The sequence below is a fragment of the Anabrus simplex genome, chromosome 9, assembly GCF_040414725.1.
Source record: "Anabrus simplex isolate iqAnaSimp1 chromosome 9, ASM4041472v1, whole genome shotgun sequence".
Taxonomy (NCBI): Eukaryota; Metazoa; Arthropoda; class Insecta; order Orthoptera; family Tettigoniidae; genus Anabrus; species Anabrus simplex.
In genome coordinates, this window is record NC_090273.1 from 114,772,969 (window position 1) to 114,798,560 (window position 25,592).

The window sequence follows — 25,592 nt, forward strand, 5'->3', positions numbered from 1 at the left end:
CAGAAACTGTCACCAACACAACTCCCTTGAAATACATTCAACTCATTAAAATTATGAAGTAAGAATGAAAAACATGCACTGAAATATGCAAAACTACCAAATACAAAACAGATCGGCATGTCTCACACATAATTAACATACGACATTGACACAGGGAAAAGCACAGAACCGCTACAACTCCAACGAAATTACGCACAGAAACTCTGTTAATAGTGCGCCAACCACACAATAAGAAACTCATTCTTTCGTCCTGAATAGCCGAGTCGCTAGCGCGGGCTAGCCTCTCTCGCTTGTAGGACGATTGCCGTCCCGAATCCCCAGCCATAAAGCACACATGCTGCTGTAGCAAGCAGAAAACACAATACCCGAAGGCGACGGACGATACACTCGCGAGATAAAGCATCAAATACATACGCTGGAAAATGCGGTTGGGTAAAATACACAATCACAAAAGAATTTATCCTTTATTCTAGGGGAAGAGTATTGACCGTACTGGAGGTTATATTGTTCAAAAATAGGAAGAATTAAAAATAAATCGGAAAATCAGAAGATGAATTAAGAAACGGAAAGTTTCCGGGTAAATCGGAAGGGTTGGCAGGTATGCCACTCTGAACAATAGTTTCATACTGGCTCTGCTAATAATAATAATAATAATAATAATGTTATTTGCTTTACGTCCCACACTGCTTTTACCGTCTTCGGAGACGCCGAGGTGCCGGAATTTAGTCCCGCAGGACGTTTACGTGCCAGTAAATCTACCGACACGAGGCCGTCGTATTTGACCCCCTGCAAATACCACCAGACTGAGCCAGGATCGAACCTGCCAAGTTGGGGTAAGAAGGCCAGCGACTTAACCATCTGAGCCACTCAGCCCGGCACTGGCCCTGCTGTCCTCCAGTTTTTTGGTGTAAAGTTCTCCCAGCACTTTATCTTCTCTTCTACTACTTTCTTAACTGCATGTTTCTTACTATCTTACCATCTGGAGCAAAATACTGTGGGGGGAAGGAAGGGTAGACACCCCTACGGTTGGGGGTTGGGAATGAGTGACCTGTAAAAATAATAAAAACGATCAATATTAGTGTGCAATCCATATTTTTTGGGGTCAATGAGATGAACTGCAACACTCTGGATGCCGTTTTAGTCTGACTTAGGTCTCCATCGGCATGTGCATCAGAAAGGGTGAGCAAGAAAATGCCCAATATGACTGAGATTACTATTGAATTCACAGATTTCGGGTTTGCTAGACTGATTGGTGACAGTCTCAATAAAAGTTGGAAACATGTCCAACAAATCTAAAGCATGACATGAAGGTTGTGACGCTTTGTGGATGACCTTGACCGCAGGAAGTGGAGGACGGCATGTTTAAAAGCGGACCCTGCACCAATGCGGGGAATAAACGCTAGGAAATAAGATTATTTGTAAGGATCACCTACTTCCCGGACAACCCAGGCTGCCGTAAGGACAAGGTTCCACACAAAATAAAATAAAACGAAAATTTTAAATTAAACACGCAATAACTCTAAACTTGCAAAATACAGTAAAAGTCTGTTATAGCGAGTACGGGATATAACGATAACCCCATTGTAATGACAAGTATTTTATGTCCCTTCAAAATTACTACATTAAACCTTGCGATAGCCTTCAGTTACAAGGAGAACCCTTTCACTGAGTCATCCGTTAATACGAGAAATTTTAACGTGTTTTATTTTCCATTATTTGGCAAAAAAACACTGATTAATTTTTTCTGCGTAACTCTCAATATTCCACAAAATAAAGTACGGTAAATACTTGTATATTACTGTGACTGTTTTACACAATTAGATTATAAAACCTTCCACGAAAAGATCGACAAACATTGCAGCAGCAGGTCTCTTGCAAAGGATTTTATTGGCACCATTATACTCCTGTTCGCATCAAGCATTCACAGGAAGCGATAGTTCTTTTGGATGTTACAGATTATTTTCCATTATCGATAGTTATACTCTTCAGCATAAATAGCTAGCAAAACACTATTGATTATATTTGTCTGTGTAACTCTTGATACGCCACGAACTTAAGTACGGTAAACATTTGTATGTTAGTGTGACCATTTTACACAATTAGATTATAAAACCTTCCACAAAACGACTGACAAAAATTGCAGCAGTCGGTCTCTTGCAAACAATTTTATTAGTACCATTGTACTCTCGGCCATATCAAGAATTCATGCGAAGCGGTAGTTCTTTCGGATGTCACAAATTTGTTGGGCTGGTCAACATGTTATGGCTATGCATTGTCGCAAGAGTTCTTTATCGAGCTGCTATTACCGCTGTCAAAAATTGTCGCTCCTCATGGTGTGACTGAATCTGATGATTTTATTTAATGCTGTTGTACGCAGAGTAAAACCACTTCCTTTGCTGCTTAACCCATGAACGCCTAACGTTGCATATGTGCAATGGCGTGCCGTTGCTCTTTTCTTTCAATGTATGAAGTTGTTTTCCATAAAAGAATGAAAATTGAGCGCTTATTCGGTGAAGGGAAGTGTTGTGCTTTGTTACGAGTCGGTTAATCAATAGTCACCGCTTGATTGTTGACGGGGTGTGTGTATGAAATTCGCCGTGTGTTCCAGCTATCACAATGGCATACCGTAAGAGGTAAGATTAGCCATATAATTTTATGATTTAGAAATAATTAACCTCTTTTAGGAAATCCAGGAAGTAAATTCATCGAAGTTTGAATGTAGCACGATTCCTTTTACAATTAATAACTCGTGAGCGAGTGAGATCCACATATTCCCTGCGTTGCATATTCGCAACGCTACGCGGATCCATTGTCAAATCACTTCCTCGTGTACCAATTTGTTATTGACGTAACAACCCTTCATTGCTGTGCATGCAATTCAAACTCATATACCAGTTTTGTGATGCATAGCCTATTATCTGGTCAAGAAGTTTTCCTGGGCAGATAAGAAAGTCACCATGGTAGAACGCCCTGCACTATTAGGAATTTATAATACATGTATGGGAGGAACAGATCTCATGGACGAGAGCGTCAACAGATTCTGCGTGGCAGTTAGGAGCAAAAAATGGTGGTGGGCAATATTTTCCCGGATTTTAGACGTCAGCCTGCAAAATGCTTGGTACCTCAGCAACGTCACGGCCTAAAATGACGCAGCATCAGTTCAAGCGGGAAGCGGCAACATACTAAGTCAAATCCTACCGCACGGATTCCAGGGGAGCGGGGCGCCCGACGCTCTCGCGCGCGGGGGAAGGTCGCGTACATGAAGTTGTACGGTACGACGGGTGAGACCACCCTGTGATGTATATCCCAGACATTAAAAGAAGACTGTGTGCACATGAGAAATGCTCCAGCATAGTCCGTACAGGGTGTGTAAAGCGTGACGTTGGGCTCTGCATAAGTTGCTTCATTCTGTTCCACATAAAGGGACATACAGATCACCGAGTCTTCAGAGAAACCCACAGCAAATGATCACACCAGTAAACTGAAGAATTCTGAATACCCTGTCAGTTTTCAATACAATTTTCCAATAAATATATTTATTTTGATTACCATATGTATATATAATAGGCACTGTAAATAATGTCTTACTGTATATAAACTATTTTATTTTATCTCTTAGTAAATAATCAACTCAACAATAACATATCTTCTTCTCCACGCTCACTGTCCTCTTATTTTCATTATTTTCTCGAATAAAACAACATGTGTTGGTACCTTACAGACTAAGATCTACTACTTGAGCGCCTAGCGTTGCATATATGCAACACCCTATATTTCCGAAACTAAACACGTCTGCTTCAAAATAATGGATATTCCTTGAATAACACCCTGTCCTAAGAATGTTTATTAAGAAAAATTGAAAATTTCAAAAAATAAAAAATTTGGGCGTTCAAGCGTTAGGTCGTGATTTCCTGACGAGGGAACATCAGCAATGGTTAAGCCTCAGATCACTATGAAACTTGGAAAACACATTCAGATACACGTACAGAAGATGTCAGCATCAATTTTGGGTGCTGGCATTCATTAGGGCATTACTGAGGGGCCTAAAAGTTGCGACATTTCAAGTTCCATGCGAACAGATATTAATACCTGATGGCCAATGGTAAGCCCGCCTCGTGCCACACCTCTGCACCTCCTCACTTCCCCCATTCATCTCGTTCCCCACCGCACGCTTCCCTTCTCCCTGCGCCTGCCCGTCCGCTTAGCTGTTGAAGGGAACAGGTGCTACACTTTGCGTACTCCATCAGCCTTCCTCATAGCTCTCCTTGGTAATTCCCACATTGTATTTGTCACTTTAAATTTTTTGAAATGAAAATGGTTCATGTTTGTGGGTTACTGTAGTCACATCCTAGTTCGTGAACCATGGGCAACGGCTGAGTGGCCTAGTAAGTGGTCCTGAGAGTCGGGATACCAGTTGCTAAGGAATGGGAGTGTGCACCTCGGACAAATTCTGAGTCATGGCCCTCCATGTGCCCAGGCGGCTAGGACTTTACAATTCTCCGGTGGTCCATAACCCGTTAGAGGAGAGATCCTCACTTGGACTATGTGCAAGTAGGGTAGCATCCTGCTTCATGAATTTACCGAGCTCAGAACATTTTAAGCAAGCCTTGGACCTATGGGAATAACGGAGTCCCACTCCCATTTGACTGGTGGTGCTGCAAACAGCCAAGCTCATGAGGAGGAGGAAAATGATGTTTGTGAAATTATGCTTGAGGAAGTGGAAAGGATGGTAAATAAACTCCATTGTCATAAAGCAGCAGGAATAGATGAAATTAGACCTGAAATGGTGAAGTATAGTGGGAAGGCAGGGATGAAATGGCTCATATAGTACTAAAATTAGCGTCGAGTGTTGATAAGGTACCCTCAGATTGGACAAAAGCAGTAATTGCACCTATCTATAAACAAGGGAACAGGAAGGATTGCAACAACTATCGAGGTATCTCATTGATTAGTATACCAGGCAAAGTATTCACTGGCATCTTGGAAGGGAGGGTGCAATCAGTCGTTGAAAGTTGGATGAAAACCAGTGTGGTTTCACACCACAGAGAGGCTGTCAGGAACAGATTTTCAGTATGCGCCTGGCAATTGAAAAATGCTACGAGAGGAATAGGCAGTTGTGTTTATGTTTCATAGATCTAGAGAAAGCATGACAGGGTACCAAGTGAAAAGATGTTCCTTATACTGGGGAACTATGGAATTAAAGGTAGATTATTAAAATCAATCAAACGCATTTATGTTGACATTTGGGCTTCAGTGACAATTGATGGTAGAATGAGTTCTTGGTTCAGGGTACTTACAGGGGTTAGACAAGGCCGTAATCTTTCACCTTTGCTGTTCGTAGTTTACATGGATCATCTGCTGAAAGGTATAAAATGGCAGGGAGGGATTTAGTTAGGTGGAAATATAGTATGCAGTTTGGCCTATGCTGACGACTTGGTCTTAATGGCAGACTGTGCCGAAAGACTGCAGTCTAATATCTTGGAACTTGAAAATAGGTGCAATGAGTATGGTATGAAAATTAGCCTCTCGAAGACTAAATTGATGTCAGTAGGTAAGAAATTCAACAGAATTCAATGTCAGATTGGTGATACCAATCTACAACAGGTTGATAATTTCAAGTATTTAGGTTGTGTATTCTCCCAGGATGGTAATACAGTAAGTGAGATTGAATCGAGGTGTAGTAAAGCTAATGCAGTGAGCTCGCAGTTGCGATCAGCAGTATTCTGTAAAAAGGAAGTCAGCTCCCAGACGAAACTATCTTGACATTGGTCTGTTTTCGGACCAACTTTGCTTCACGGGAGCAAAAGCTGGCTGGACTCAGGATATCTTATTCATAAGTTAGAAGTAACAGACATGAAAGTAACAAGAATGATGGCTGGTACAAACAGGTGGGAACAGTGGCAGGAGGGTGCTCGGAATGAGGAGACAAAGGCTAATTTAGGAATGAACTCTATGAATGAAGCTGTACACATAAACCGGCTTCGGTGGTGGGGTCATGTGAGGCGAATGGAGGAGGATAGGTTACCTAGGAGAATAATGGGCTCTGCTATGGACGGTAAGAGAAGTAGATGGAGACCAAGACGACGATGGTTAGACTCGGTTTCTAACAATTTAAGGGTAAGAGGTATAGAACTAAATGAGGCCACAACACTAGTTGCAAATCGAGTTTGTGGCGACGTTTAGTAAATTCACAGAGGCTTGCAGACTGAACGCTGAAAGGCATAACAGTCTATAATGATAATGTATGTATGTATGTATGTATGTATGTATGTATGTATGTATGTATGTTCATGAAAACATTAGTGACGATTCCTTAAGCGTAATGTCATTGAGCGTGTCAAAAATACTTTTTCATCTTCAAGCAAATCACTGAAGTCACGGTGAAAAAGGTCCGCTGAAGGTTTTGATGCTCACGAGGTGATGTCACACTGCATGACATAGGCCATAATAATGTAGATTTAAGCGTGGTCTTTTGCGCTGCATGTCTAATTTTAGGTTTTAATTTTCAGCACTGGATAATTTTTGACACGCTTAACGACATTACGTTTGAGGAATCGTCGCAAACATTTTCATTAACATTTGAGAAAAATAAACTGGCAAATACAATGTGGGAATTACAAAGGAGAGCTGTGAGGAAGGCTGATAGAATATGCAAAGTGTAGCACGGGTCCCGTTCAGCGGCTAAGCAGACGGGCAGGTGTGGGAGAAGGGAAACGTGGGGTGGGGAAGCAGAAGGATGGGGGAAGGGAGGAGGTGCAGAAGTGTGGCACGAAGCAGGCTTAGCATTGCCCAGCTGGTATTCATCTCTGTTTGCGCGGAACTTGAAATGTTGCAATGTTCAGACCCCTTAGTTAACGCCCTAATGAATGACGGCACCCAAAATTGAAGCTGACATCTTTTTTATGTGTACCTCAATGTGTTTTCCAAAGTTTCATCACGATCGGAGACTTAACCATTGCCGATGTTCCCTCAGTGCGCGTCTAAAATTGCTTTCTGTGTGAGATGTGAATAGACTGTGCTATTATTTATTTAAAAGATTGAATTTCTTTCTGTAACGTGCAAAGGAGTCGTGTAAGCCCTATTAGTAATATGAAAAGCAAACTGACTGAACTGCGTAGTGATAATTTTAATTTCTGTTTGTCTTCAGTTTTTGGTTCTGTGAACAGCAGAGTTCGAACTGTCGGCTGTTGCTAAGTTGTGTTTGGGAGTCCTTGTTCCATTTGAAAACAGTATCGGTAATGAAACAAATCCACTTCATTCTGCTGTGACTTAAAACATTACAAGGTAGAGTGGGAAACTATAATTGTTTGATTTGGCTACAAAATATGAAATTGTGTAGGCTTGTGAAAAACGTAGTGTGAGCAAAAGTGAAATAAGCCGACGGTATAATTTAATATCTTCGACTATTTACCATACTTAAAAATAAGGAAAAAACAAAAGATGCTGTTTTAAAAGATAGCATTCCAAGCAGGAGTAAAAAACTGCATGATGCGGAACATGCTGACCTTGAAGCAGCCCTTTATGAGTGGTTTACCCAGAAACGAGCTGGAGGAGTTCCTCTTTCAGGGCCCGTGTTAAAATCTCAGGTGCAAGTCTCACCCATCAGACTAAATATTTCAGACTTCCAGTACGTCGATGGATGGTTAAACCGCTTTAAAGCCAGACGTGGCACTTCGCTTCACACAATAAAAGGCGAATCGGGAAGCGTAGACGAAAAAGCCTTCAATGACTGGCTTCCAAATCTCCGTGAAATTCTTAAAAGATACGAGCCCTATGATTTCTACAACACTGATGAATCTGCACATTTCTATAATTTACTTCCCCAAAGGACTTTTACGGTGAAGGGCCACCCATGCAAAGATGGAAAACGCAGCAAAGAACGACTAACCGTTCTTTGTGCTGAAACATGGACGTTAGTGTTAAACTGAAACGGTTTATTATTGGCAAGACAGCCAACCCACGAGCATTTAAGGGTGTGCGTTACATTCTGTGCATGCATGAAGCGAACACGAAAGCATGGATGAAATCGTCTCTTTTTAAGCAGTGGCTTCAAGCATTTGATTTGAGAATGGGATCGAAGATCAGGAAAGTTTTTCCTTTTATAGACCATTGCTCCGTTCAGCCAATGTTGAGGTACGGAATATTGAATTGGTATTCCCACCACCAAATTTTAGCAGTGTGCTACAACCACTCGATCAGAGCACATTTAAACAACGCTTTCGCAGCATATTGGTCAACTCATTGATGCATAGGCTTGAGGTAAAATGAGTACTGAAATGGAATGTACTGGAAGCTATCCGAGGTATTGCAGTGTCATGGGAAACCGTATCTCCCGCTAAAATTTCTGCACGTTTCAGACACGCTGGCTTCCGATGAAGTGAAACAGAAAGCAAAATTATTGAGGAGGAGCTGCCTCGTCTCGATGTGCCAGATAGCAGGAATAGTGTCTCTTCTCAGCAGGGTCAATTTCACGATTATGTAAAAGCTGACAAAGGTGTGCCTGTGTGTGGGGATCTGACAGAGTGAAATTCTTGACCTCGTAAAGCCTACTAACTCACATGATGAATCCGAAGAGAGTGAGGGGGGGCGGGGACATCACAGACGTACCAACACAGTCTGCAGTCATTGAATGCTTTAGATGTTTTTAAAACATTTTATGCAGTAAATGACACATCACTAGACAATCTGGTGGCTATCCAGCAAGTGGAGAATTTTGTGATAAGGAACTCCATTGCTGGCACAAGACTGAAGCAAGAAAATTTGGACTCCTTCCTGAAGCCTCTGTAAGGTAACTAATGTATTCAAATTTAGAGTTGTGAATGGAAACTTTACATGCAAATGTAATATAGCCTAGAAGAGTTTTAACTTTCATTTTGCACGGTGAAACATTTTTAACCACTGCACTTTTCGCCTGTTTTGATAACTGGTCCCTTCTTTGAATTATGCTAGAGTGTTTTATTTTGTATTATCAAAAGTAGTATTGAAATTAAAATCATGTCCTATCAATTAAAGATTTTAACAGAACTGACCATTGCAATTTGAGTATTAATGGTGCCCGCTAAGTCGCCATACATGCTGGCATTGCTAGGAATGTAAACAACAAAAATGGCTTCATGACCGGGGGATGTTACGTGTTTACTGCTAAAGTATGAAGCGCATCACTGCCTTTATTCAGGGAGCTCTGTAGAGTACCACAATAAAATGAGTAAAACAGAAGCATACGAGAAGAGAGAAGAGAAATACCTCAAGGGAGTGGGCAGCTTTTATATTTATTACCGTACAATAAGCTGTACGTAAACACCATCCGGAATGTTCTATTTATGACGATCTTTGCATATTGTAATTATTTTTATTATTATTATTTTTTGTAATCTGCCTTATGTCGCACTGACAATAATAGGTCTTATGGCAACGATGTGATAGGAAAGGCCTATGAATGGGAAGGAAACAGCCATGGCCTTAAGGTACAGCCCCAGCATTTGCCTGGTGTGAAAATCGGAAACCACGGAAAAATCATCTTCAGTGCTGCTGACAATGGGGTTCGAACCCACTCTCTCCCGGATGCAAGCTCACAACTGCGTGCCCCTGACCACATGGCCAACTCGCCCGGTATTTATTATTATTATTATTATTATTATTATTATTATTAAATTTCCCAGCATTGGAAGACAGCAAATAACACTATCAATATTATTACTGAATTCCTAATATGTTTTCGTGCAATAAGAAATGAATCTCCATTTAATTTCTATCATTTTTTATTCAAATCATGTGCGTAAATGCAATGTAACATAACCTCTGCAAATGATGTTAAGGCAGTAAATACATTACAAAAATTACCATATAATCCTGAATACCACCCGCACTTTTATTTTAATTTTCCCTGTCTTTATTTCTTTCCCTGTTCTTTCATTTTCTATTTATTACTTGTAATTCTGTGGTTTTTGCCCCTTGAGTAATGACCACTGTTGTAGTTGTACTGATTGGTCGTGGCTTATGTTCATGGTGTGTGTTCGTTGCCATGATGATTTGGAGTTGTTGGTGTTGATGATTGTTTTCGTTTTTCACGGGGACTGTAGCCCAGTTGTGGTAATTCAATTAATTTGGATGACTTGGCCCTTGCTCTTGTGAATATATGAGCATGTTATATGGCATTTAACATTACCTTTGGAATTTTTCTCTATCTCTATCTTTTTTTTTTCCTGTCCTTGTGGTAGTACGTTTTTTGTTTATGGTGACGTGGAGTTGGTATCTGATTTCCTTGGAGAGAACTCTGTTATTAATGGTGTTGTTATGCTGTGTAACTGAAGTAAAATTCTAAAAGAATAAGTAATAAGAAACTTTTACCTTTCTAGAACGAAAAATGAAAAATCTTGATTTATCCAGTTTCACCTAGATTTGGGTTTCTGGAAGAATTAATTAGTTTAATTATTTATTATTTTCTTCTTAGGTTGGTCGACCACGGATAGGAATTTTAATCCTTCTAATTCGTCACTTAACTGAATTTAAATAGACTATTTGTTTCATTTATTTGGTGGACGTTTTCTCTGTTACGGCCTTTTATTTAATTTCATTTTGTTTTCCTGAAATAAAGGTATTATATTTTTCTTTTCATGGTAAGACATGTTGTTCCTTATTTAATCTTAGTATTTTGATACCAGGTACAATTGTTCTTAATCCACGGTTTTAATCGTGACACCTCTCCACCAGTTCTGGTAAGTTCTTCCTTGTCTATTTTAGGTAGTGTTTTACAGTGTCTGTACTCGCTTCCCATTTTCTCTGAGAAATAGCTCATTTGCTGTAACAGCTAGTTTGGGTTTTTTTACTGCCGTTAACATGTAGTTGTGTTTGACTTTGTTAACGGGTCAAGGATATGGTGTTTCTAGTGAAATGTGTCAACTGAAAGGACTAGATCCCGAAAAGACTCAAAACACAGGGTTTTACTGTAAGCCGTGGATGGGTCCGAAACATTTAACGGAGAAAGGGATTGTGCATTCGGAGACGTACGTCTATTATACAATGTCTCCCTGGGGCGCATGAAGAAAAAGTAACGGCCTTTCAGCGTCACATTATTCATTTGAGGAAGCAAAATTCTTCTTTGCTGTCGCAAATTGGGAATGCTGACCAGACACCTGTATTTTGTAATGCTGTTGGAAAATACAGTGGACATGAAGGGTTCTAGAAGTGTAACCATCAGAACAAGTGGTAACAAAATGCAACGATGCACGGTAATGTTATGCGTATTAGCGGATGGAACCAAACTCCCTCCATATGTGGTTCTGAAAAGAAAAACACTTCCAAAAGGAAACTTGCCGTCCGGTGTGCTTGTTAGAACACAAGAGTCCGGCTGGGTGGACAGTATTACAAGTAATAAATCTCATTGTGACAGTGTTGGACGTCGGATTATAAACATCAAAACAAAATAATAATTCACACCAACTTTCCAATACTTAACTTTCCTCATATTTAGGATATAAACATTACAACTGGTGTTGTAATGGACAGTGCCTTTAGTTGAGGACTGGGTGTAAAGTGTGTTTGGCATTGTAGCCCAGGAGCTTTGTTACAAAAACTGAAACTTGTGATGGACAGTTACCGAGGACATACAACTGACGCCGTAAAAGATATAAGGAAAACCAATCTTGCGATAATTCCCGGAGGACTCACTCCTGTCCTACAGCCATTGGATGTGTACATGAACCGGCCTTTCAAAACTGCAATGAAACAGTTGTACACTGAAAGGATGTCTGATGGTGATCACACATTAACACCAACCGGACAAGTGAAGAGGCCTGAAGTGGGACTAATATGCAGCTGAATCAAGAACGCATGGGCATGCATTCCAAATGATCTACTGCCAAAAAAAAACGTTAAAAAATGTGGAATTTCAAATTCAGTGGACGGTAGTGAGGACGACTATTTGTGGAAAGATGACAGCAACGAAAGTTCCTATGGTGAAACTTCAGATGACGACTGTGAATCGTGAATGATCCGAGTATTGGACCAATTTTATTTATGATTGTTGTGATTTTATTAACTGTATAAGCTGTTTGAATTTATATTTGTGGTATATTTGAAGAACATTATATAAGTATGCAAGTTGTTTTATTTTTTCCATATTTTGCCGTCTCAAATTTAGGGTGTAGGCCTTATTCGGTGGCAGGTCGTATTCGGGATTATACGGTATGTAGAAAAATATCACAATCTTTTCTCCATGTAAATTATGCCTTACTGCACATTTCTCTTCCTTTTAAGAATATATCACACTGCTAGTCCAAGAACCACAACTGCTGGTTGACTTTCCTCCACGTTAAAACAAAATTTTATCAAACCTTGCCGAATCTTTTCAAATCTTGTCAAACCTTCAGCAATATTGAACAGTCGTTGACAAGATTTGAAATTTTTCTTGTGAAGTATTAAACTGAAAGAAAAATGTGATGGTGTACAACAGGCATTTTTAGTTGTGTTTCTGAAGGCTAGATTTAAACTGAACATGATCATCCATATCGATTTCCCACTACATCCATTACCCGCAACAGCGACCTACCTCGTGCTGCCGATTATTAATCCCCATTGACTGGTGAAAAGATATATTCAAGTTTGAAATGAGAGAGAACATGCCTTCATAATTCTTCTTCTTTTTAAGTGCGTAAATAATGCGACAATAGCTTTCGTTAGCACGGCCAAAATAAAGGCTGAAATGAACAACTGATTTCAGTAATAACTATGTAATTGGGCTTACGTACCACTACCTTTACCAGTTTTCGGAGACGCCGAGGTGCAGGAATTTAGTCCCGCAGGAGTTCTTTTACGTAAATTACCAGTAAATCTACAGACAGCAGGCTGATATATCTCAGAACATTTAAATACCCCACGATGAAGCCGGGATCGAACCTACTAAGTTGGGGTCACAAGGCCAGTGCCTCAACCGTCTCAGCCACACAGCCTGGCAGTTGATTTTAGTACTATGTACAGTAAATAAATAAAAATGTTATTCATCTCAAGATACAACAGTATACATCACTGATTTCAGAGGTTAGTTTATTATGACGTCGGGTTAAATTTCAGAAAGGCTGTTCACTCATAAATTTACAGCGAAAATATTTTGCCAGGACGTACAATGTGTTTCCATAATACATGCATGGTGAAGTATTCGGTTTTTTGTGCATCTTTTCTGAAACTTACGGAAAATAAGGTTTAACGGCAATACGTTATAGCAAGTAAATATTTCGCCATTGTAAATTCTCGCTATAACAGACCTCTACATAGAAACCAAGCGAGTGGCTGCGCGATTTAGGTCATACAGCAGTCAGCTTGCATTCGGGAGAGAGCGAGTTCAAACCCCTCTGTGGCAGCTCTGAAGGTGGTTTTCTCTTTTCTAACAGTCTGATTTACCTTGCTCAGACACAGACAGCATACCTGCCAACTTTCAAAAAGAGAAATCCGGAAGATCGTAAAGCGGAAAATTGTTAACAAGTGCATGCGTTGCAAAGTATTGAGACATAATGAAAAAGACTGCCAGGGGGGAGATTATAAACAATACTAATACAAGTCAAATATATGTTATAATCACCCCTGAAATTAAATACTTACACAAAGTTATATCTTGAGTGCTCATCTGTTTACACTTAACACTGGGTACCCTTCCCGTGATCGTATAAACCAAGGAAATTAAGCAGAATATGCCTCCCTAAATGACTGATATCCTTTCTTAGTTGAACTAATTACGAACACCACTAAAGATACTAAATCGCTTACAAATTCGTGACATAACTCCAAGAGTTTCAGAACTACCGCCAATGTTACTCACACCCAGATACAGCTATACATCTTCCACAGCTGCTACGAAGTTCGACGCAGTTACTAAAGTTGTTCTACATATAAATTCACAGCCTGCTACTTTAACGGATTTCTTTTCTTCAAAATCACAGCCTGCTACTTGTTTGGGAACATCTCAGTGAATGAATTAGCAGTTGAGGTCGAAGAGGTGACAAAAGCACGGAGATAATCGATAATGTGATTAACGATATATTTACCGGTCGAATTTCAAACACTGCATCTCGTATTACCAACTACTATCAAAAGTCAAATCTGATTTGAACGCAGAAAGCGAAACCAAGCGCGGATATTCAAAATCCGTACAATAACGTTGTTCATCGGTACAACCGTAAAACACACTCAAAATCCGTACATTTTACGGAAAAACCGGAACACTTGGCAGGTATGAGACAGGGAAGGAAGCGAGGTTAGGCTTTATTAAGGTACAGACTGGTGTGAAAATTGCTGGGGCTGTACCTTAATAAAGGCCAACATCTCTTCCTTCCAGCTCCTAGCTCTTTCCTATCCCAATGTTGCCATAAGACTTATCTGTGTCAGTGCGACATAAAACAAATTGAAAAAGAAAAAAGTTTGTAAAATATCAATGAACGTCACAAAAAAGAAACTTACAAAAATTCACTTCACACATAATCAACAGGTAATACAAATCCTAGTAGTAAATGTTCCAAAAAGTACCTGAGCAGCACATGGAGTAATTTTATATCAATACGTGTATCTGACCTACGTAACTAATTTCTCTTATTAACTTGCAGACGTACTGCAGATGACATTTACGCACAAAGTGGGAACTGAAGCTAAGGGTTGGCAAAATGCAACTTTGTAATTTACTTTTGTGAAATTACGGTTGGTAGACTAGTCTTAACAGCAGCCAATAAGGCTCCCGCTCAGTCAACAGATGAGAATACCACATGCTGTGAATGACAACTATAGCCTCGAACAAGGCCTCTTCTTCGATGCTTTGTGCCTTATCTTTATAAGAGACACAACACTTCATTATATTCTGGCATGCACATAGAATTTTAGCTACGATTACCGATTGTTTTAAATATACAAAGTCTGTCGGATAATCCGATGATTGGTTATTCAAGGTTCTATTGTAGCCTATTCATTTACTTTTTTGTATTCTATAGCCTGTCACCATGGCAACCTGCTGGAAGGTTTTGAAATTTAATAAATCAATAAAATAAGTATGATTAAACAACAAAAAAAAATGACTACTGCACTGAGGACTCCAGCTCTCACTGAAGACGGTACAGATTGCATACAAAATCACAAACCATTCCCTCTAGCAGCCTAAAGACTCAGATTCTGAAAATGTTTAGCAATCCCAGAGTTCAGAGTCATCTTTTTTTTTTTTTTTTTTAATTTGTCTGCCATAATTATTTAGTCACATAATATAACATGTAAATCTGTAATAATTATGAAAATTATAATAGCTGGTGGTTCTACCTTACTGTACAACACTAACCTTTAACAATATCGTGCTAATTCAAATTTAACAGAGCAAAAATAGGAAGGAAAAAATAGTTACAAAATAAGCTTAAGAGACCATAAATAATTACAAGGACTGAGCACAAAATAATTCAACCCTTAGGAATACACAAAAATAACTTACCATCTCGAGCTGTGTCATAGTTTGGGTGTACAGCTCCACGAACATCTCGTCATAATTGGTGACAGTCACACCAGCTATCTCCGTTAAACATTTCAGTGTCACATTTCGGAACATGGGTACATTAAGGAACTGTGAACATATAAGACAACAGTTAATTTGAAGGTCCTTTTCTGAAGTGAAGTCAAATCTTGAAAAAGATACTAACAATCTCAGCCTGTTCCTCAACATATAACAATGTAAACATAATTACATTTATTGAGTTGCCCAGAAAGCTATAAATGTTCAAGAGGTGAGCATCCAAACTTTCTGGGTGCAGCAGTACTCTTTGATAAAATACAGTTTAATAACTCGCAAGATTATAAATAAATAAACCAACAAAAACCAAAAAAGAACAAAAATGATGTGAGAAAAAAAGGAAATGTGCATGAAGAGAGATTATGCTGTGATGAATCAACAATTTAAAAGTATTTTGTGAAATTCACAATTAAGTATTTAATCTTAGAAGATGCACACCACTCCAGAAGACCTAGATAAAGCAGTACAATCTTGTTAAGTTACACACAGAGGTGAACTCATAATTAAGAACGAACATACTGAAAATTCTGTTTCCTCCAACTGGAGATTGCTAATACAAAGCAAGTATGTTAATACTGACATTTAAGGTATTAATTACAAACAAACAGTATTGATACAGTCTATAGTTACCTATGCCCTGAAGAAAAGAACAAATAAAAATAATTCAATACAGACATCAAATGGATATGGATTGTAGAATGTGAAATGCAAACAATATATATGCTTTGGGGTATGAAATGTAATAGAGTTAAGAAAAAGAAATTGTGAGATAGTTTCCGCCACAGTGAGTTCAAAAGAGAAGAGTCAAGTGAATTCCCCGCATCTTATTCAGATAATGTAAATACAGTATAAGTCCGTTATAACAAGAACTCATAACAGCGAGAGATTTACTCGCTATAGTGGACTGTCATTATATCCAAAAAAAATTTCGAAAAAGTCAGGAAAACCCCCACACACATTACAATCCGTATGTAATGGCAATCTGTTTGTTTAAAACTTATGTTTTCGCTGATTTTCATACTGCGGCCTTGAATTACTTATTTCCTGTTGCTCCCTCTGGAGCATACGACATTGGCGAAATGTCTCCACACAGTATGGTTCCTGGCCATTTCCTTAACTTCACTGCGGGTCTTCTTGGGCCGACCTCGCTTTCTGGTGCCTTAAGGGTTCCAGTCCAGCGCCGCCCTCTGAAGAGCTCCATCCGGCTTCCTTAATGTGTGACCAATCCAGCGCCATTTCCTCTCTTCAATCTGGATGTTGACTGGCTGCTGATTGGTCATGGTCCAAAGATCTCCATTGGAGATTATGTCCGGCCACCTCACAATAGTTATGCGACGCAGATATCTATTAATGAACGACTGCAGTTGGTTATTGAGCAGTTTTGTAACTTTCCATGTTTCACAGCCATATAGAAGAATCGACTTTACACTGCTGTTGAAGAGGCAAAGCTTAGTCTTCCTGGAGATATTTCTATTCCTCCACAAGGGGTAGAGCTGAACAAACGAACCATTTGCCTTCCAGACACAGCTTTGAACATCTTCCTCTGCTCCCCCATCCGTTGTAACTATACTTCCAAGGTAGAGGAAGGACTCAACTCACTCAATTTCCTTTCCGTTTACTGTCAAGCTTGAAGATCTTGACTTTGCAGATGACATTTGCCTTATGGCACAGCAGTACCGGATCACCGAAAATGTCGGATAATACAGAATAACTTTGAAAATGAACTGAAACAAACAGGATGGCTATACTCTAGAACTAAAACAATGACATGTTTTACGGTACTCTATTTATTAAATTATCAATTCAATTGTACAGTACATGCAGTATTGAACAAAAACATTCCAGATGTCTTAAGAAAAGAAACTTTTCTCCACATATATTAAGCTGCCTAATGCCGTACAGTTTTTTCCACCGATCAAGCCACCCAGCACTGGCAGGAAAATTAGGGTCCCCTTAATTAAACTCCTTCTGGAAATACAGAGCATTTTCCTGCAGAATGGGGCCAGATATTGGTAGGCACTTTTCCGGGTGTTGAGATAACCAAAGATATAGTGCTTCACTTACTTTTTCGTACTCACATTTTTTCAATGTTTTTCTCTGCTCTGGTAGAGCACCACTTTTCAATTTCTCCCCTCTGTTTTTCCAGTCTCCCACTGTAACACATCCAACACCATAATCTGAAGCCACATTTTGAAGAATTTCCCCTTTGTCCAGTGTCTTTAATGCACTCAACTTGTCTTCCCTAGAAACAATCACTTTCTTCCATTTACTCGCTATACTCACAGAGGATATGAAAACTATAACATCCGCACCCAACCAATACTACAATGAACAATGACTGCGCCTGTCCTTGAGAAAAAACTCTCCTACCGCCAGCTGTCAGGCCAGTGATTGTCCCATGGACGCACCCTCCACACCGGGTGTGCCTGAATTTAGTCTCCACCAAAAGTTCAAATTAAGTCTACCAGTGTCGGATAACGCGGAATGTCGGATAAGCGAAGGTCGGATGAGCAAGACTGTACAGTACTATGAAAAGTATCTGCCGGTCTATGAGGTCATATTCTTTTCTAAAATCTATGAAGGTGATCACAGTTTGTCTAGTTTTGCGCATTTGTGAGATAGTTTTGAGATTGAGTACTCGTATTTGTTCTGTGCATAATCTGCCCTTTCTGAAATCTGCCTGGACAATCATCATCATCATCATCATCATCATCACCACAGCCATAAATGATATTCCCCTCCAAAATTGAAATGGAACGAGTTAACAATGCACTACTGACCATTAACAAGCTACTGGGCATCATTTATAAATTCAGTGTACTATTATCTTGTCACTGGACATTCAAGGGTGCAATTACCGCATTGTTGTGATTGATCACCGTTCTTAGACTTCAAATGATTTGCAGCGTTCAAGAGTGGGCTAAGTTGCAAAATTGTTTCATCTGACGTCTGTCTAGCATGGCAGATGTTGATGTGTTTCTCTCTTCTATCTTTATGGCTAGGAAGGATGTCCTCCGACCAGCTTAAGATGGAGTGAATAAGGGCTCCAAGTCTGAACAATTTATTTGTGTGGTGTTAATATTTTGTTAAAACATGGTGGTGTGTAATCTGTGTTAATGTAGCTGCCTGCAGTGACCTCGTGTACAATCTCCTTCAACATTTTATCTGGTAATCTTATTTGGTGCTTCTTCATGAATTATAAGTTATGATTATAATTTTGGTGCACTCCTTAGCAAACTTTTAAAATTCAATCTGCACATCTACTCTGGTATGTCCTTATCAAACTTTTGAAATATTTACTCCGAGTTGCTGTCTAACTCTACGATCTGCGAGATGTTTTGTAACTACCACATTTTTTTTTTAAATGTCTGACCACTCTACGTTTTGAATTAGAACTGTTTAATGTCTTTACTTTCAACTACTTAAATAACGAAAGTACTGTTCCCAATTCAAGCTTATTTGTGAAATTAAATTCTAGGAGAATATTGAAGTTCTTCTACCTCCCTCCAAAGGATTACTGAATTTTGTTTCAAATTAATAACAATAATAAACTTCAAGAGATGTGTGAGCCATGAAAGGTGCTTGAAGTCCACTAACTTAAACTGTATCGTGATTTCTACAGTACTTGATGATGTTTTCAAGCACCTACTAGTTTGGACAATGCTTCTAAAAAAGTAATAATTAAAATGTGTTTGGTGAATAATGAAAAAAATTCGTACACCGGACTTATTCACGTCTTAAATTCACAATCATCTGCAAAATGTTGTTTGCCACTCCGGCCACTTCAGACTTATTTTATTGTAATAGCATTTTACCTGGATCTTTAAATAATTGTATATATTTCCTTCATCTCTACTGGACATTGAAGCTGCTAGTGAAAATTTAATTCTGAGTGTGCATTGTAAACACGAGTCAAGATAGTTAGATTGTTTCCACAGCGATCTCTGTCTACGAGATAAAAGTTGCATCATCCGTTATTGTCATTATTGTCAGTTTAAACAGAGGCTAGTGTCCAGTGTAATTAACTGATGTGGTGTTATGATACTTGTAACAACGAGATGTTCTGTGAATTTAATTACCGTTTTTGCTCGCATAAAACTCACCACTGCACATATCTCTCTCACCCCATTTTTAAGACTTGAAATAGCAGGAAAAAAATCCCTACACATAACTCGCATTAATTTCTGACATCATAAAGACATACGGTACATACACGAAATTAAGTTTGGGTTTCCGTGGACGTGCCTACATTAAATATTAGTACTGTACCAATTGCTGTTACAGTACTTCGTACGTGACAGTACAACAAGAAGCTGCATTTCTTTCTACCTGCAGAATGGTTGAGGCCAGCTGTTGTAACAAAAATACCTAACTCACAAACCCCTGCTCGAAGGCCGCATTACTAGCCAGTCAGTCATACTCAGCCATCCTCCTCACTCTTCTGTCTTTGTCAATATGCTTATCGCTACTCCTCCAACAGAGCTGATCAAAAGAACTGGAAGTGTTTCCCTGTCCAGGCAGTCAAGTGATTACGGTATTAGGTATCGTGCATCTGTTGTATTATTGACAAGTACCAGCATTCTGTTTTCATGTTTCATTGTTGTTTCACAGATAAGTTTTCTTGTGTAGGTCGATCTTTAAGTTATGGGGAAACGGAGATATATGGTGGGTTTAAACTCAAAGTGAAAATATATGCTGAAGAATATAGTAACAGAGCTGCTAGTCAATAATTCAGTGTGACCGAGTTTACCGTTTGCTACTGGTGTAAACAGAAAGCTGCGCTAGAAACCACCAACCGAACACATAATGCATTCAGAAAGCCAAAAACTGGTAAGTTTACTGAACTGCAAGAAGAGTTGCTTCATTACATTACAGAATTGTGAAATGATGGTTTTAGTATCTGTCACGAGATGCAACATTTCAAAGCGCACGAACTAGTGATTGAAGGAGGAATCAGCTCTTCGGATCTGAAAGCGAGCCGAGGTTGGATCCGTAGATTCACGACACGAAAGGAATTGTGTCTGCGAAAGCAATCATCTCTCTGCCAGAGAATGCAAAGAGAATTCAGCAAAAAAATCATAGATTTTCATCGCCATGTGATAGCAATGCGGAAGAAAAGCAATTGGCAACGCAGATCGAACCCCAATAAACTTCAAGATGCCACGCAACACCACCATCAACAAGAAGGGAGAATCTAGCGTGCTTGTACGTACAACTGGGTGTGAAAAACAGCATTGTACTGTCATGCTAGCAATAACCTCAGGCAGAAGAAAATCGCCACCGTATGTTATATTAAAAGGAAAAAAGTGCCTAAAGTGAAGATTCCCAAAGGCATTCATGTACAGGTTCAAGAGAAACGATGGATACAACTCTTGTCCAGGACTGGGTCCGTACGGTGTAGGGAGACATAAAATCAGCTTCATGGTCCGTATCGCACTTCAATAGATTCACAATTAAGTATTTATTTTCCACCTAGTCGATACAATGATTGCTTAAGGCAATTTTTAATGGTCAAAAGTGGTACATGTTTCGTATATTATCAACATCTTCAACCACATAACACTGTTTAGATGAAAAATGTATAAAATTGACAAAGTAATGCTTTAGAGGAAGTGTCCTTAAAATTAAAACTTCCTCTAAAGCATTACTTTGTCAATTTTAAAATTAACACTTCCTCTAAAGCATTACTTTGTCAATTTTATACATTTTTCATCTAAACAGTGTTATGTGGCTGAAGATGTTGATAATATACGAAACATGTACCACTTTTGACCATTAAAAATTGCCTTAAGCAATCATTGTATCGACTAAGTGGAAAATAAATACTTAATTGTGAATCGGTGTAGGGAGCACGGCCAGAGGCACTGCTTCGACACCCAGCAATGCTAGTGTGGCACAGTTTCTGTGGACACTTGGAAGATACGAAGAAACGTCTTCAGGATAGGAAAACTGATCTTGTAATTCCTGGTGGACTCGCACATTGTCTACAGCCCTTCGATGTTACAGTCAACAAGCCCCTTCAAGGACAACATACCTAAATTGTAACAATGAATGAATGGCATATAAAATAAAAAATTTAGTTTAACAGTTCCACCTTTTCACTACAAAATTTTTGTAATATGGGTTTCATTACAAAATGAAACATGTGGAACTAGTTTCGACCTAAGATCAAGGTCATCATCAGCCAAGAACACAAATTGCACAACATACTGAATAGTCAATAAACAATGAACATATATCACAGAAACATTGTGGTTTGACGCTATAAAGTTGAAGATGAAACAGTCACAATGGAGATAAAAGTTTTAAATTATGCATAAATTGCATTAAAGTAAGGCACTTAGCTGCCGTTGAAAGATGATTCAATTTGATCAATCTTGGATGCCAAATTCTTGAAAATTTGTGTATCCTTTGCTACAAAGTTCTGACAGCCGTATCATATGGTAGCAGTGGCATTTAGAAAATAATTTGTGCACATGCAGTGAACAATGTAGAAACATGGTACATTGATGTCCAAAGAGCTTCTATTTTAATGGATGGCAGGATGGGAGCATGAGCTGACGCCAGCATGCAAAATACACTAACTGACAGAGCAAATGCAACACCAAGAAGGAGTGGTCAGAACTTTATGCCAATTGCAGGGTAGACTGACGTCACTGAGGTATGCTCATGATGTGAAATGCGCCGCTGTGCTGCGCACGTAGCGAACGATAAATGGGACACGGCGTTGGCGAATGGCCCACTTCGTACCGTGATTTCTCAGCCGACAGTCATTGTAGAACGTGTTGTCGTGTGCCACAGGACACGTGTATAGCTAAGAATGCCAGGCCACCGTCAACGGAGGCATTTCCAGCAGACAGACGACTTTACGAGGGGTATGGTGATCAGGCTGAGAAGGGCAGGTTGGTCGCTTCGTCAAATCGCAGCCGATACCCATAGGGATGTGTCCACGGTGCAGCGCCTGTGGCGAAGATGGTTGGCGCAGGGACATGTGGCACGTGCGAGGGGTCCAGGCGCAGCCCGAGTGACGTCAGCACGCGAGGATCGGCGCATCCGCCGCCAAGCGGTGGCAGCCCTGCACGCCACGTCAACCGTCATTCTTCAGCATGTGCAAGACACCCTGGCTGTTCCAATATCGACCAGAACTATTTCCCGTCAATTGGTTGAAGGAGGCCTGCACTCCCGGCGTCCGCTCAGAAGACTACCATTGACTCCACAGCATAGACGTGCACGCCTGGCATGGTGCCGGGCTAGAGCGACTTGGATGAGGGAATGGCGGAACGTCGTGTTCTCCGATGAGTCACGCTTCTGTTCTGTCAGTGATAGTCACCGCAGACGAGTGTGACGTCGGCGTGGAGAAAGGTCAAATCCGGCAGTAACTGTGGAGCGCCCTACCGCTAGACAACGCGGCATCATGGTTTGGGGCGCTATTGCGTATGATTCCACGTCACCTCTAGTGCGTATTCAAGGCACGTTAAATGCCCACCGCTACGTGCAGCATGTGCTGCGGCCGGTGGCACTCCCGTACCTTCAGGGGCTGCCCAATGCTGTTTCAGCAGGATAATGCCCGCCCACACACTGCTCGCATCTCCCAACAGGCTCTACGAGGTGTACAGATGCTTCCGTGGCCAGCGTACTCTCCGGATCTCTCACCAATCGAACACGTGTGGGATCTCATTGGACGCCGTTTGCAAACTCTGCCCCAGCCTCGTACGGACGACCAACTGTGGCAAATGGTTGACAGAGAATGGAGAACCATCCCTCAGGACACCATCTGCACTCTTATTGACTCTGTACCTCGACGTGTTTCTGCGTGCATCGCCGCTCGCGGTGGTCCTACATCCTACTGAGTCGATGCCGTGCGCATTGTGTAACCTGCATATCGGTTTGAAATAAACATCAATTATTCGTCCGTGCCGTCTCTGTTTTTTCCCCAACTTTCATCCCTTTCGAACCACTCCTTCTTGGTGTTGCATTTGCTCTGTCAGTCAGTGTAAAGAGGCCGTCAGTTGAACTTTTGTGTGATTGGGTTATGCGGTTATGGTGTTGACAGACATTTTTGTGAAGAGTTTCTTGTAGAGTGCCACTGCAAATGCATTGAAGGGAAGTTAGGATGATGCAGTATGGGATGGTGACCAGAATGATGTATGCGAAAAAAGCTCGGATACTGAAGGCGGTGACAATGAATAGTTTAAGTATGCCAGTTGTCTTGTCTCAATAGTCTAATGCAAATTTTACATTTTTTTTGGGAATACGATCTTTTGCACAAAAATCCCCCCATATAAAATGCACGGAAAATGTTCACACTTATTTTTATCAAGAAAGCGTGAGTTATATACGATCAAGTACGGTATGTTCTAATGGAAACAGGTCTGTATTAAATTTCATTTCTTAAGTTTGGTTAATTTCAAGGCACTTTGACTTTCTTTTGAGGTGATGTTATTAATTTTAAATTACGATATCCTCCAGTTTTTAAGGTTTACGTGTTTAATATAATGGTGCACCAAGGTAATCTACCACTGAATTTTAAATTGAGCAAGAGTGTATAACATGCAACCTCATAACTTATTTCAGAAATTATTTTATACCCCAGACTTGAATTTATTTGATCAGATAGATATTTATTTACATTTTAAAGTTTGTCCTTTATTTATCACTAGCAACTCCTTATTCTAATTAAATTATTTGTATTCTAAAGTTGTAAGGAGTCTTGTTCTTTCAGGTTCAATCCTTGTATTGTCATTGGTCCATGGTCAAATCCATGCACTTCCTTGTTTCCTGTGCTCTTGTTGTGTCTTTCCCTTCCTCATTGTGCGCTCTGGTGCACTGGGTCTGTCACAAGGAATTCTAATAGTGGTATTCATGATCCACACTGCGATTTATTGCAATGTTCGATTGTTATTATCGCCACAGTTGAACCACAAAATTGAAATAATGATTGAATTTTAAAGTACCTACATCTTTTTAGACGTACACTTCAATAACAATCAAAATCTAAATGACACCGTAGAAACAAAGAGCCCGGTCACGGAGCAAATTCCTAACTTATTGTCATCCCTTAACATAAACAGTAATAATTATTTTTAAATCTTCAACTATAAATCCAAAAATAATACCCATATATCAACAGTAGCCATTGCCCCCTCGCCCAGCGACACCCCTTCCCCCACTCATACCAATAGCGATCTTAACACCCCGCCCAGCCCGCTCCAAACAACTCACTCCCGTTCAACAATGACACACCCATTCAATACCAGAAGCAGAGAAAGTGACTGTTCAGACCACCTCACACAAGCAACACAACCGGACTTCCTCCTAACATCTAAAGGGTAAGTGTCAAGAATATTAAATCTACTAATAAACCATCCTAATATAGCACTCACACACTTTCTCGTTTTATTCCACAGATTTCAACACACCCACTAGCCGCACACTTACATCCAGAATCCAGTTGAACTCTTCTTCAGGCTTACACAGAATAACTTCAAAAAGCTTCACAACATAAACAACATACAAAACGTTTACACGAAGATGTAATAATCCGTTATTTAATGAAACTTGATCAAGCTCTCTGCCAGCATTCTTGCCATCCAACCGGCACTCCACTTCGATATCGATTCTCATTCTTCAAGGAAATGATATTGATCTATAGAATATTTAGGCCATCCCAAAAACCATATAAGCTGAACATGTTTGATCTCCTACAAATGTAAAAAGAATGGTTTAAATGTTATGATTCCAACAGACTACAAATGCCATCTCAGTATCGGCATTATCTCCATTCGACGTGGACATGAGTAGGATGTCCCATTGGAACTTTAAGACAAGATCGACCAGTTCATTTACAAATTGTATCAAGAAAGGTCAGCTAACGGAGGAGAATATCATCATTAATGACGACTGTGAAATTAAATCACAGTGCAACGGGAGTGCCATTCGTTACTTAGGTGTGAATTTCATCAATGAACTTAAACTGGATCCACAAGCCGTACTTGACAAGACGCGAAACAAGTTTGACACCCTTGTTAGCTCACCATTGCTGCAATATGACCAGCAATTTTCA

The 25,592-nt window shown here is 39.9% G+C and overlaps 1 protein-coding gene across 5 annotated transcripts in view; it reads right to left on the reverse strand.

The window, feature by feature from the left end:
- emb (exportin-1 emb) overlaps positions 1 to 25,592 on the reverse strand; it is a 376,112-nt gene that overhangs the window by 260,307 nt on the left and 90,213 nt on the right. For all 5 annotated transcript variants that reach the window (XM_067153967.2, XM_067153969.2, XM_067153968.2 and 2 more), the window contains one exon: positions 15,455 to 15,583. In XM_067153967.2, coding sequence (XP_067010068.2) covers positions 15,455 to 15,583 — 129 coding nt within the window. The remainder of the gene's footprint in view (positions 1 to 15,454; positions 15,584 to 25,592) is intronic.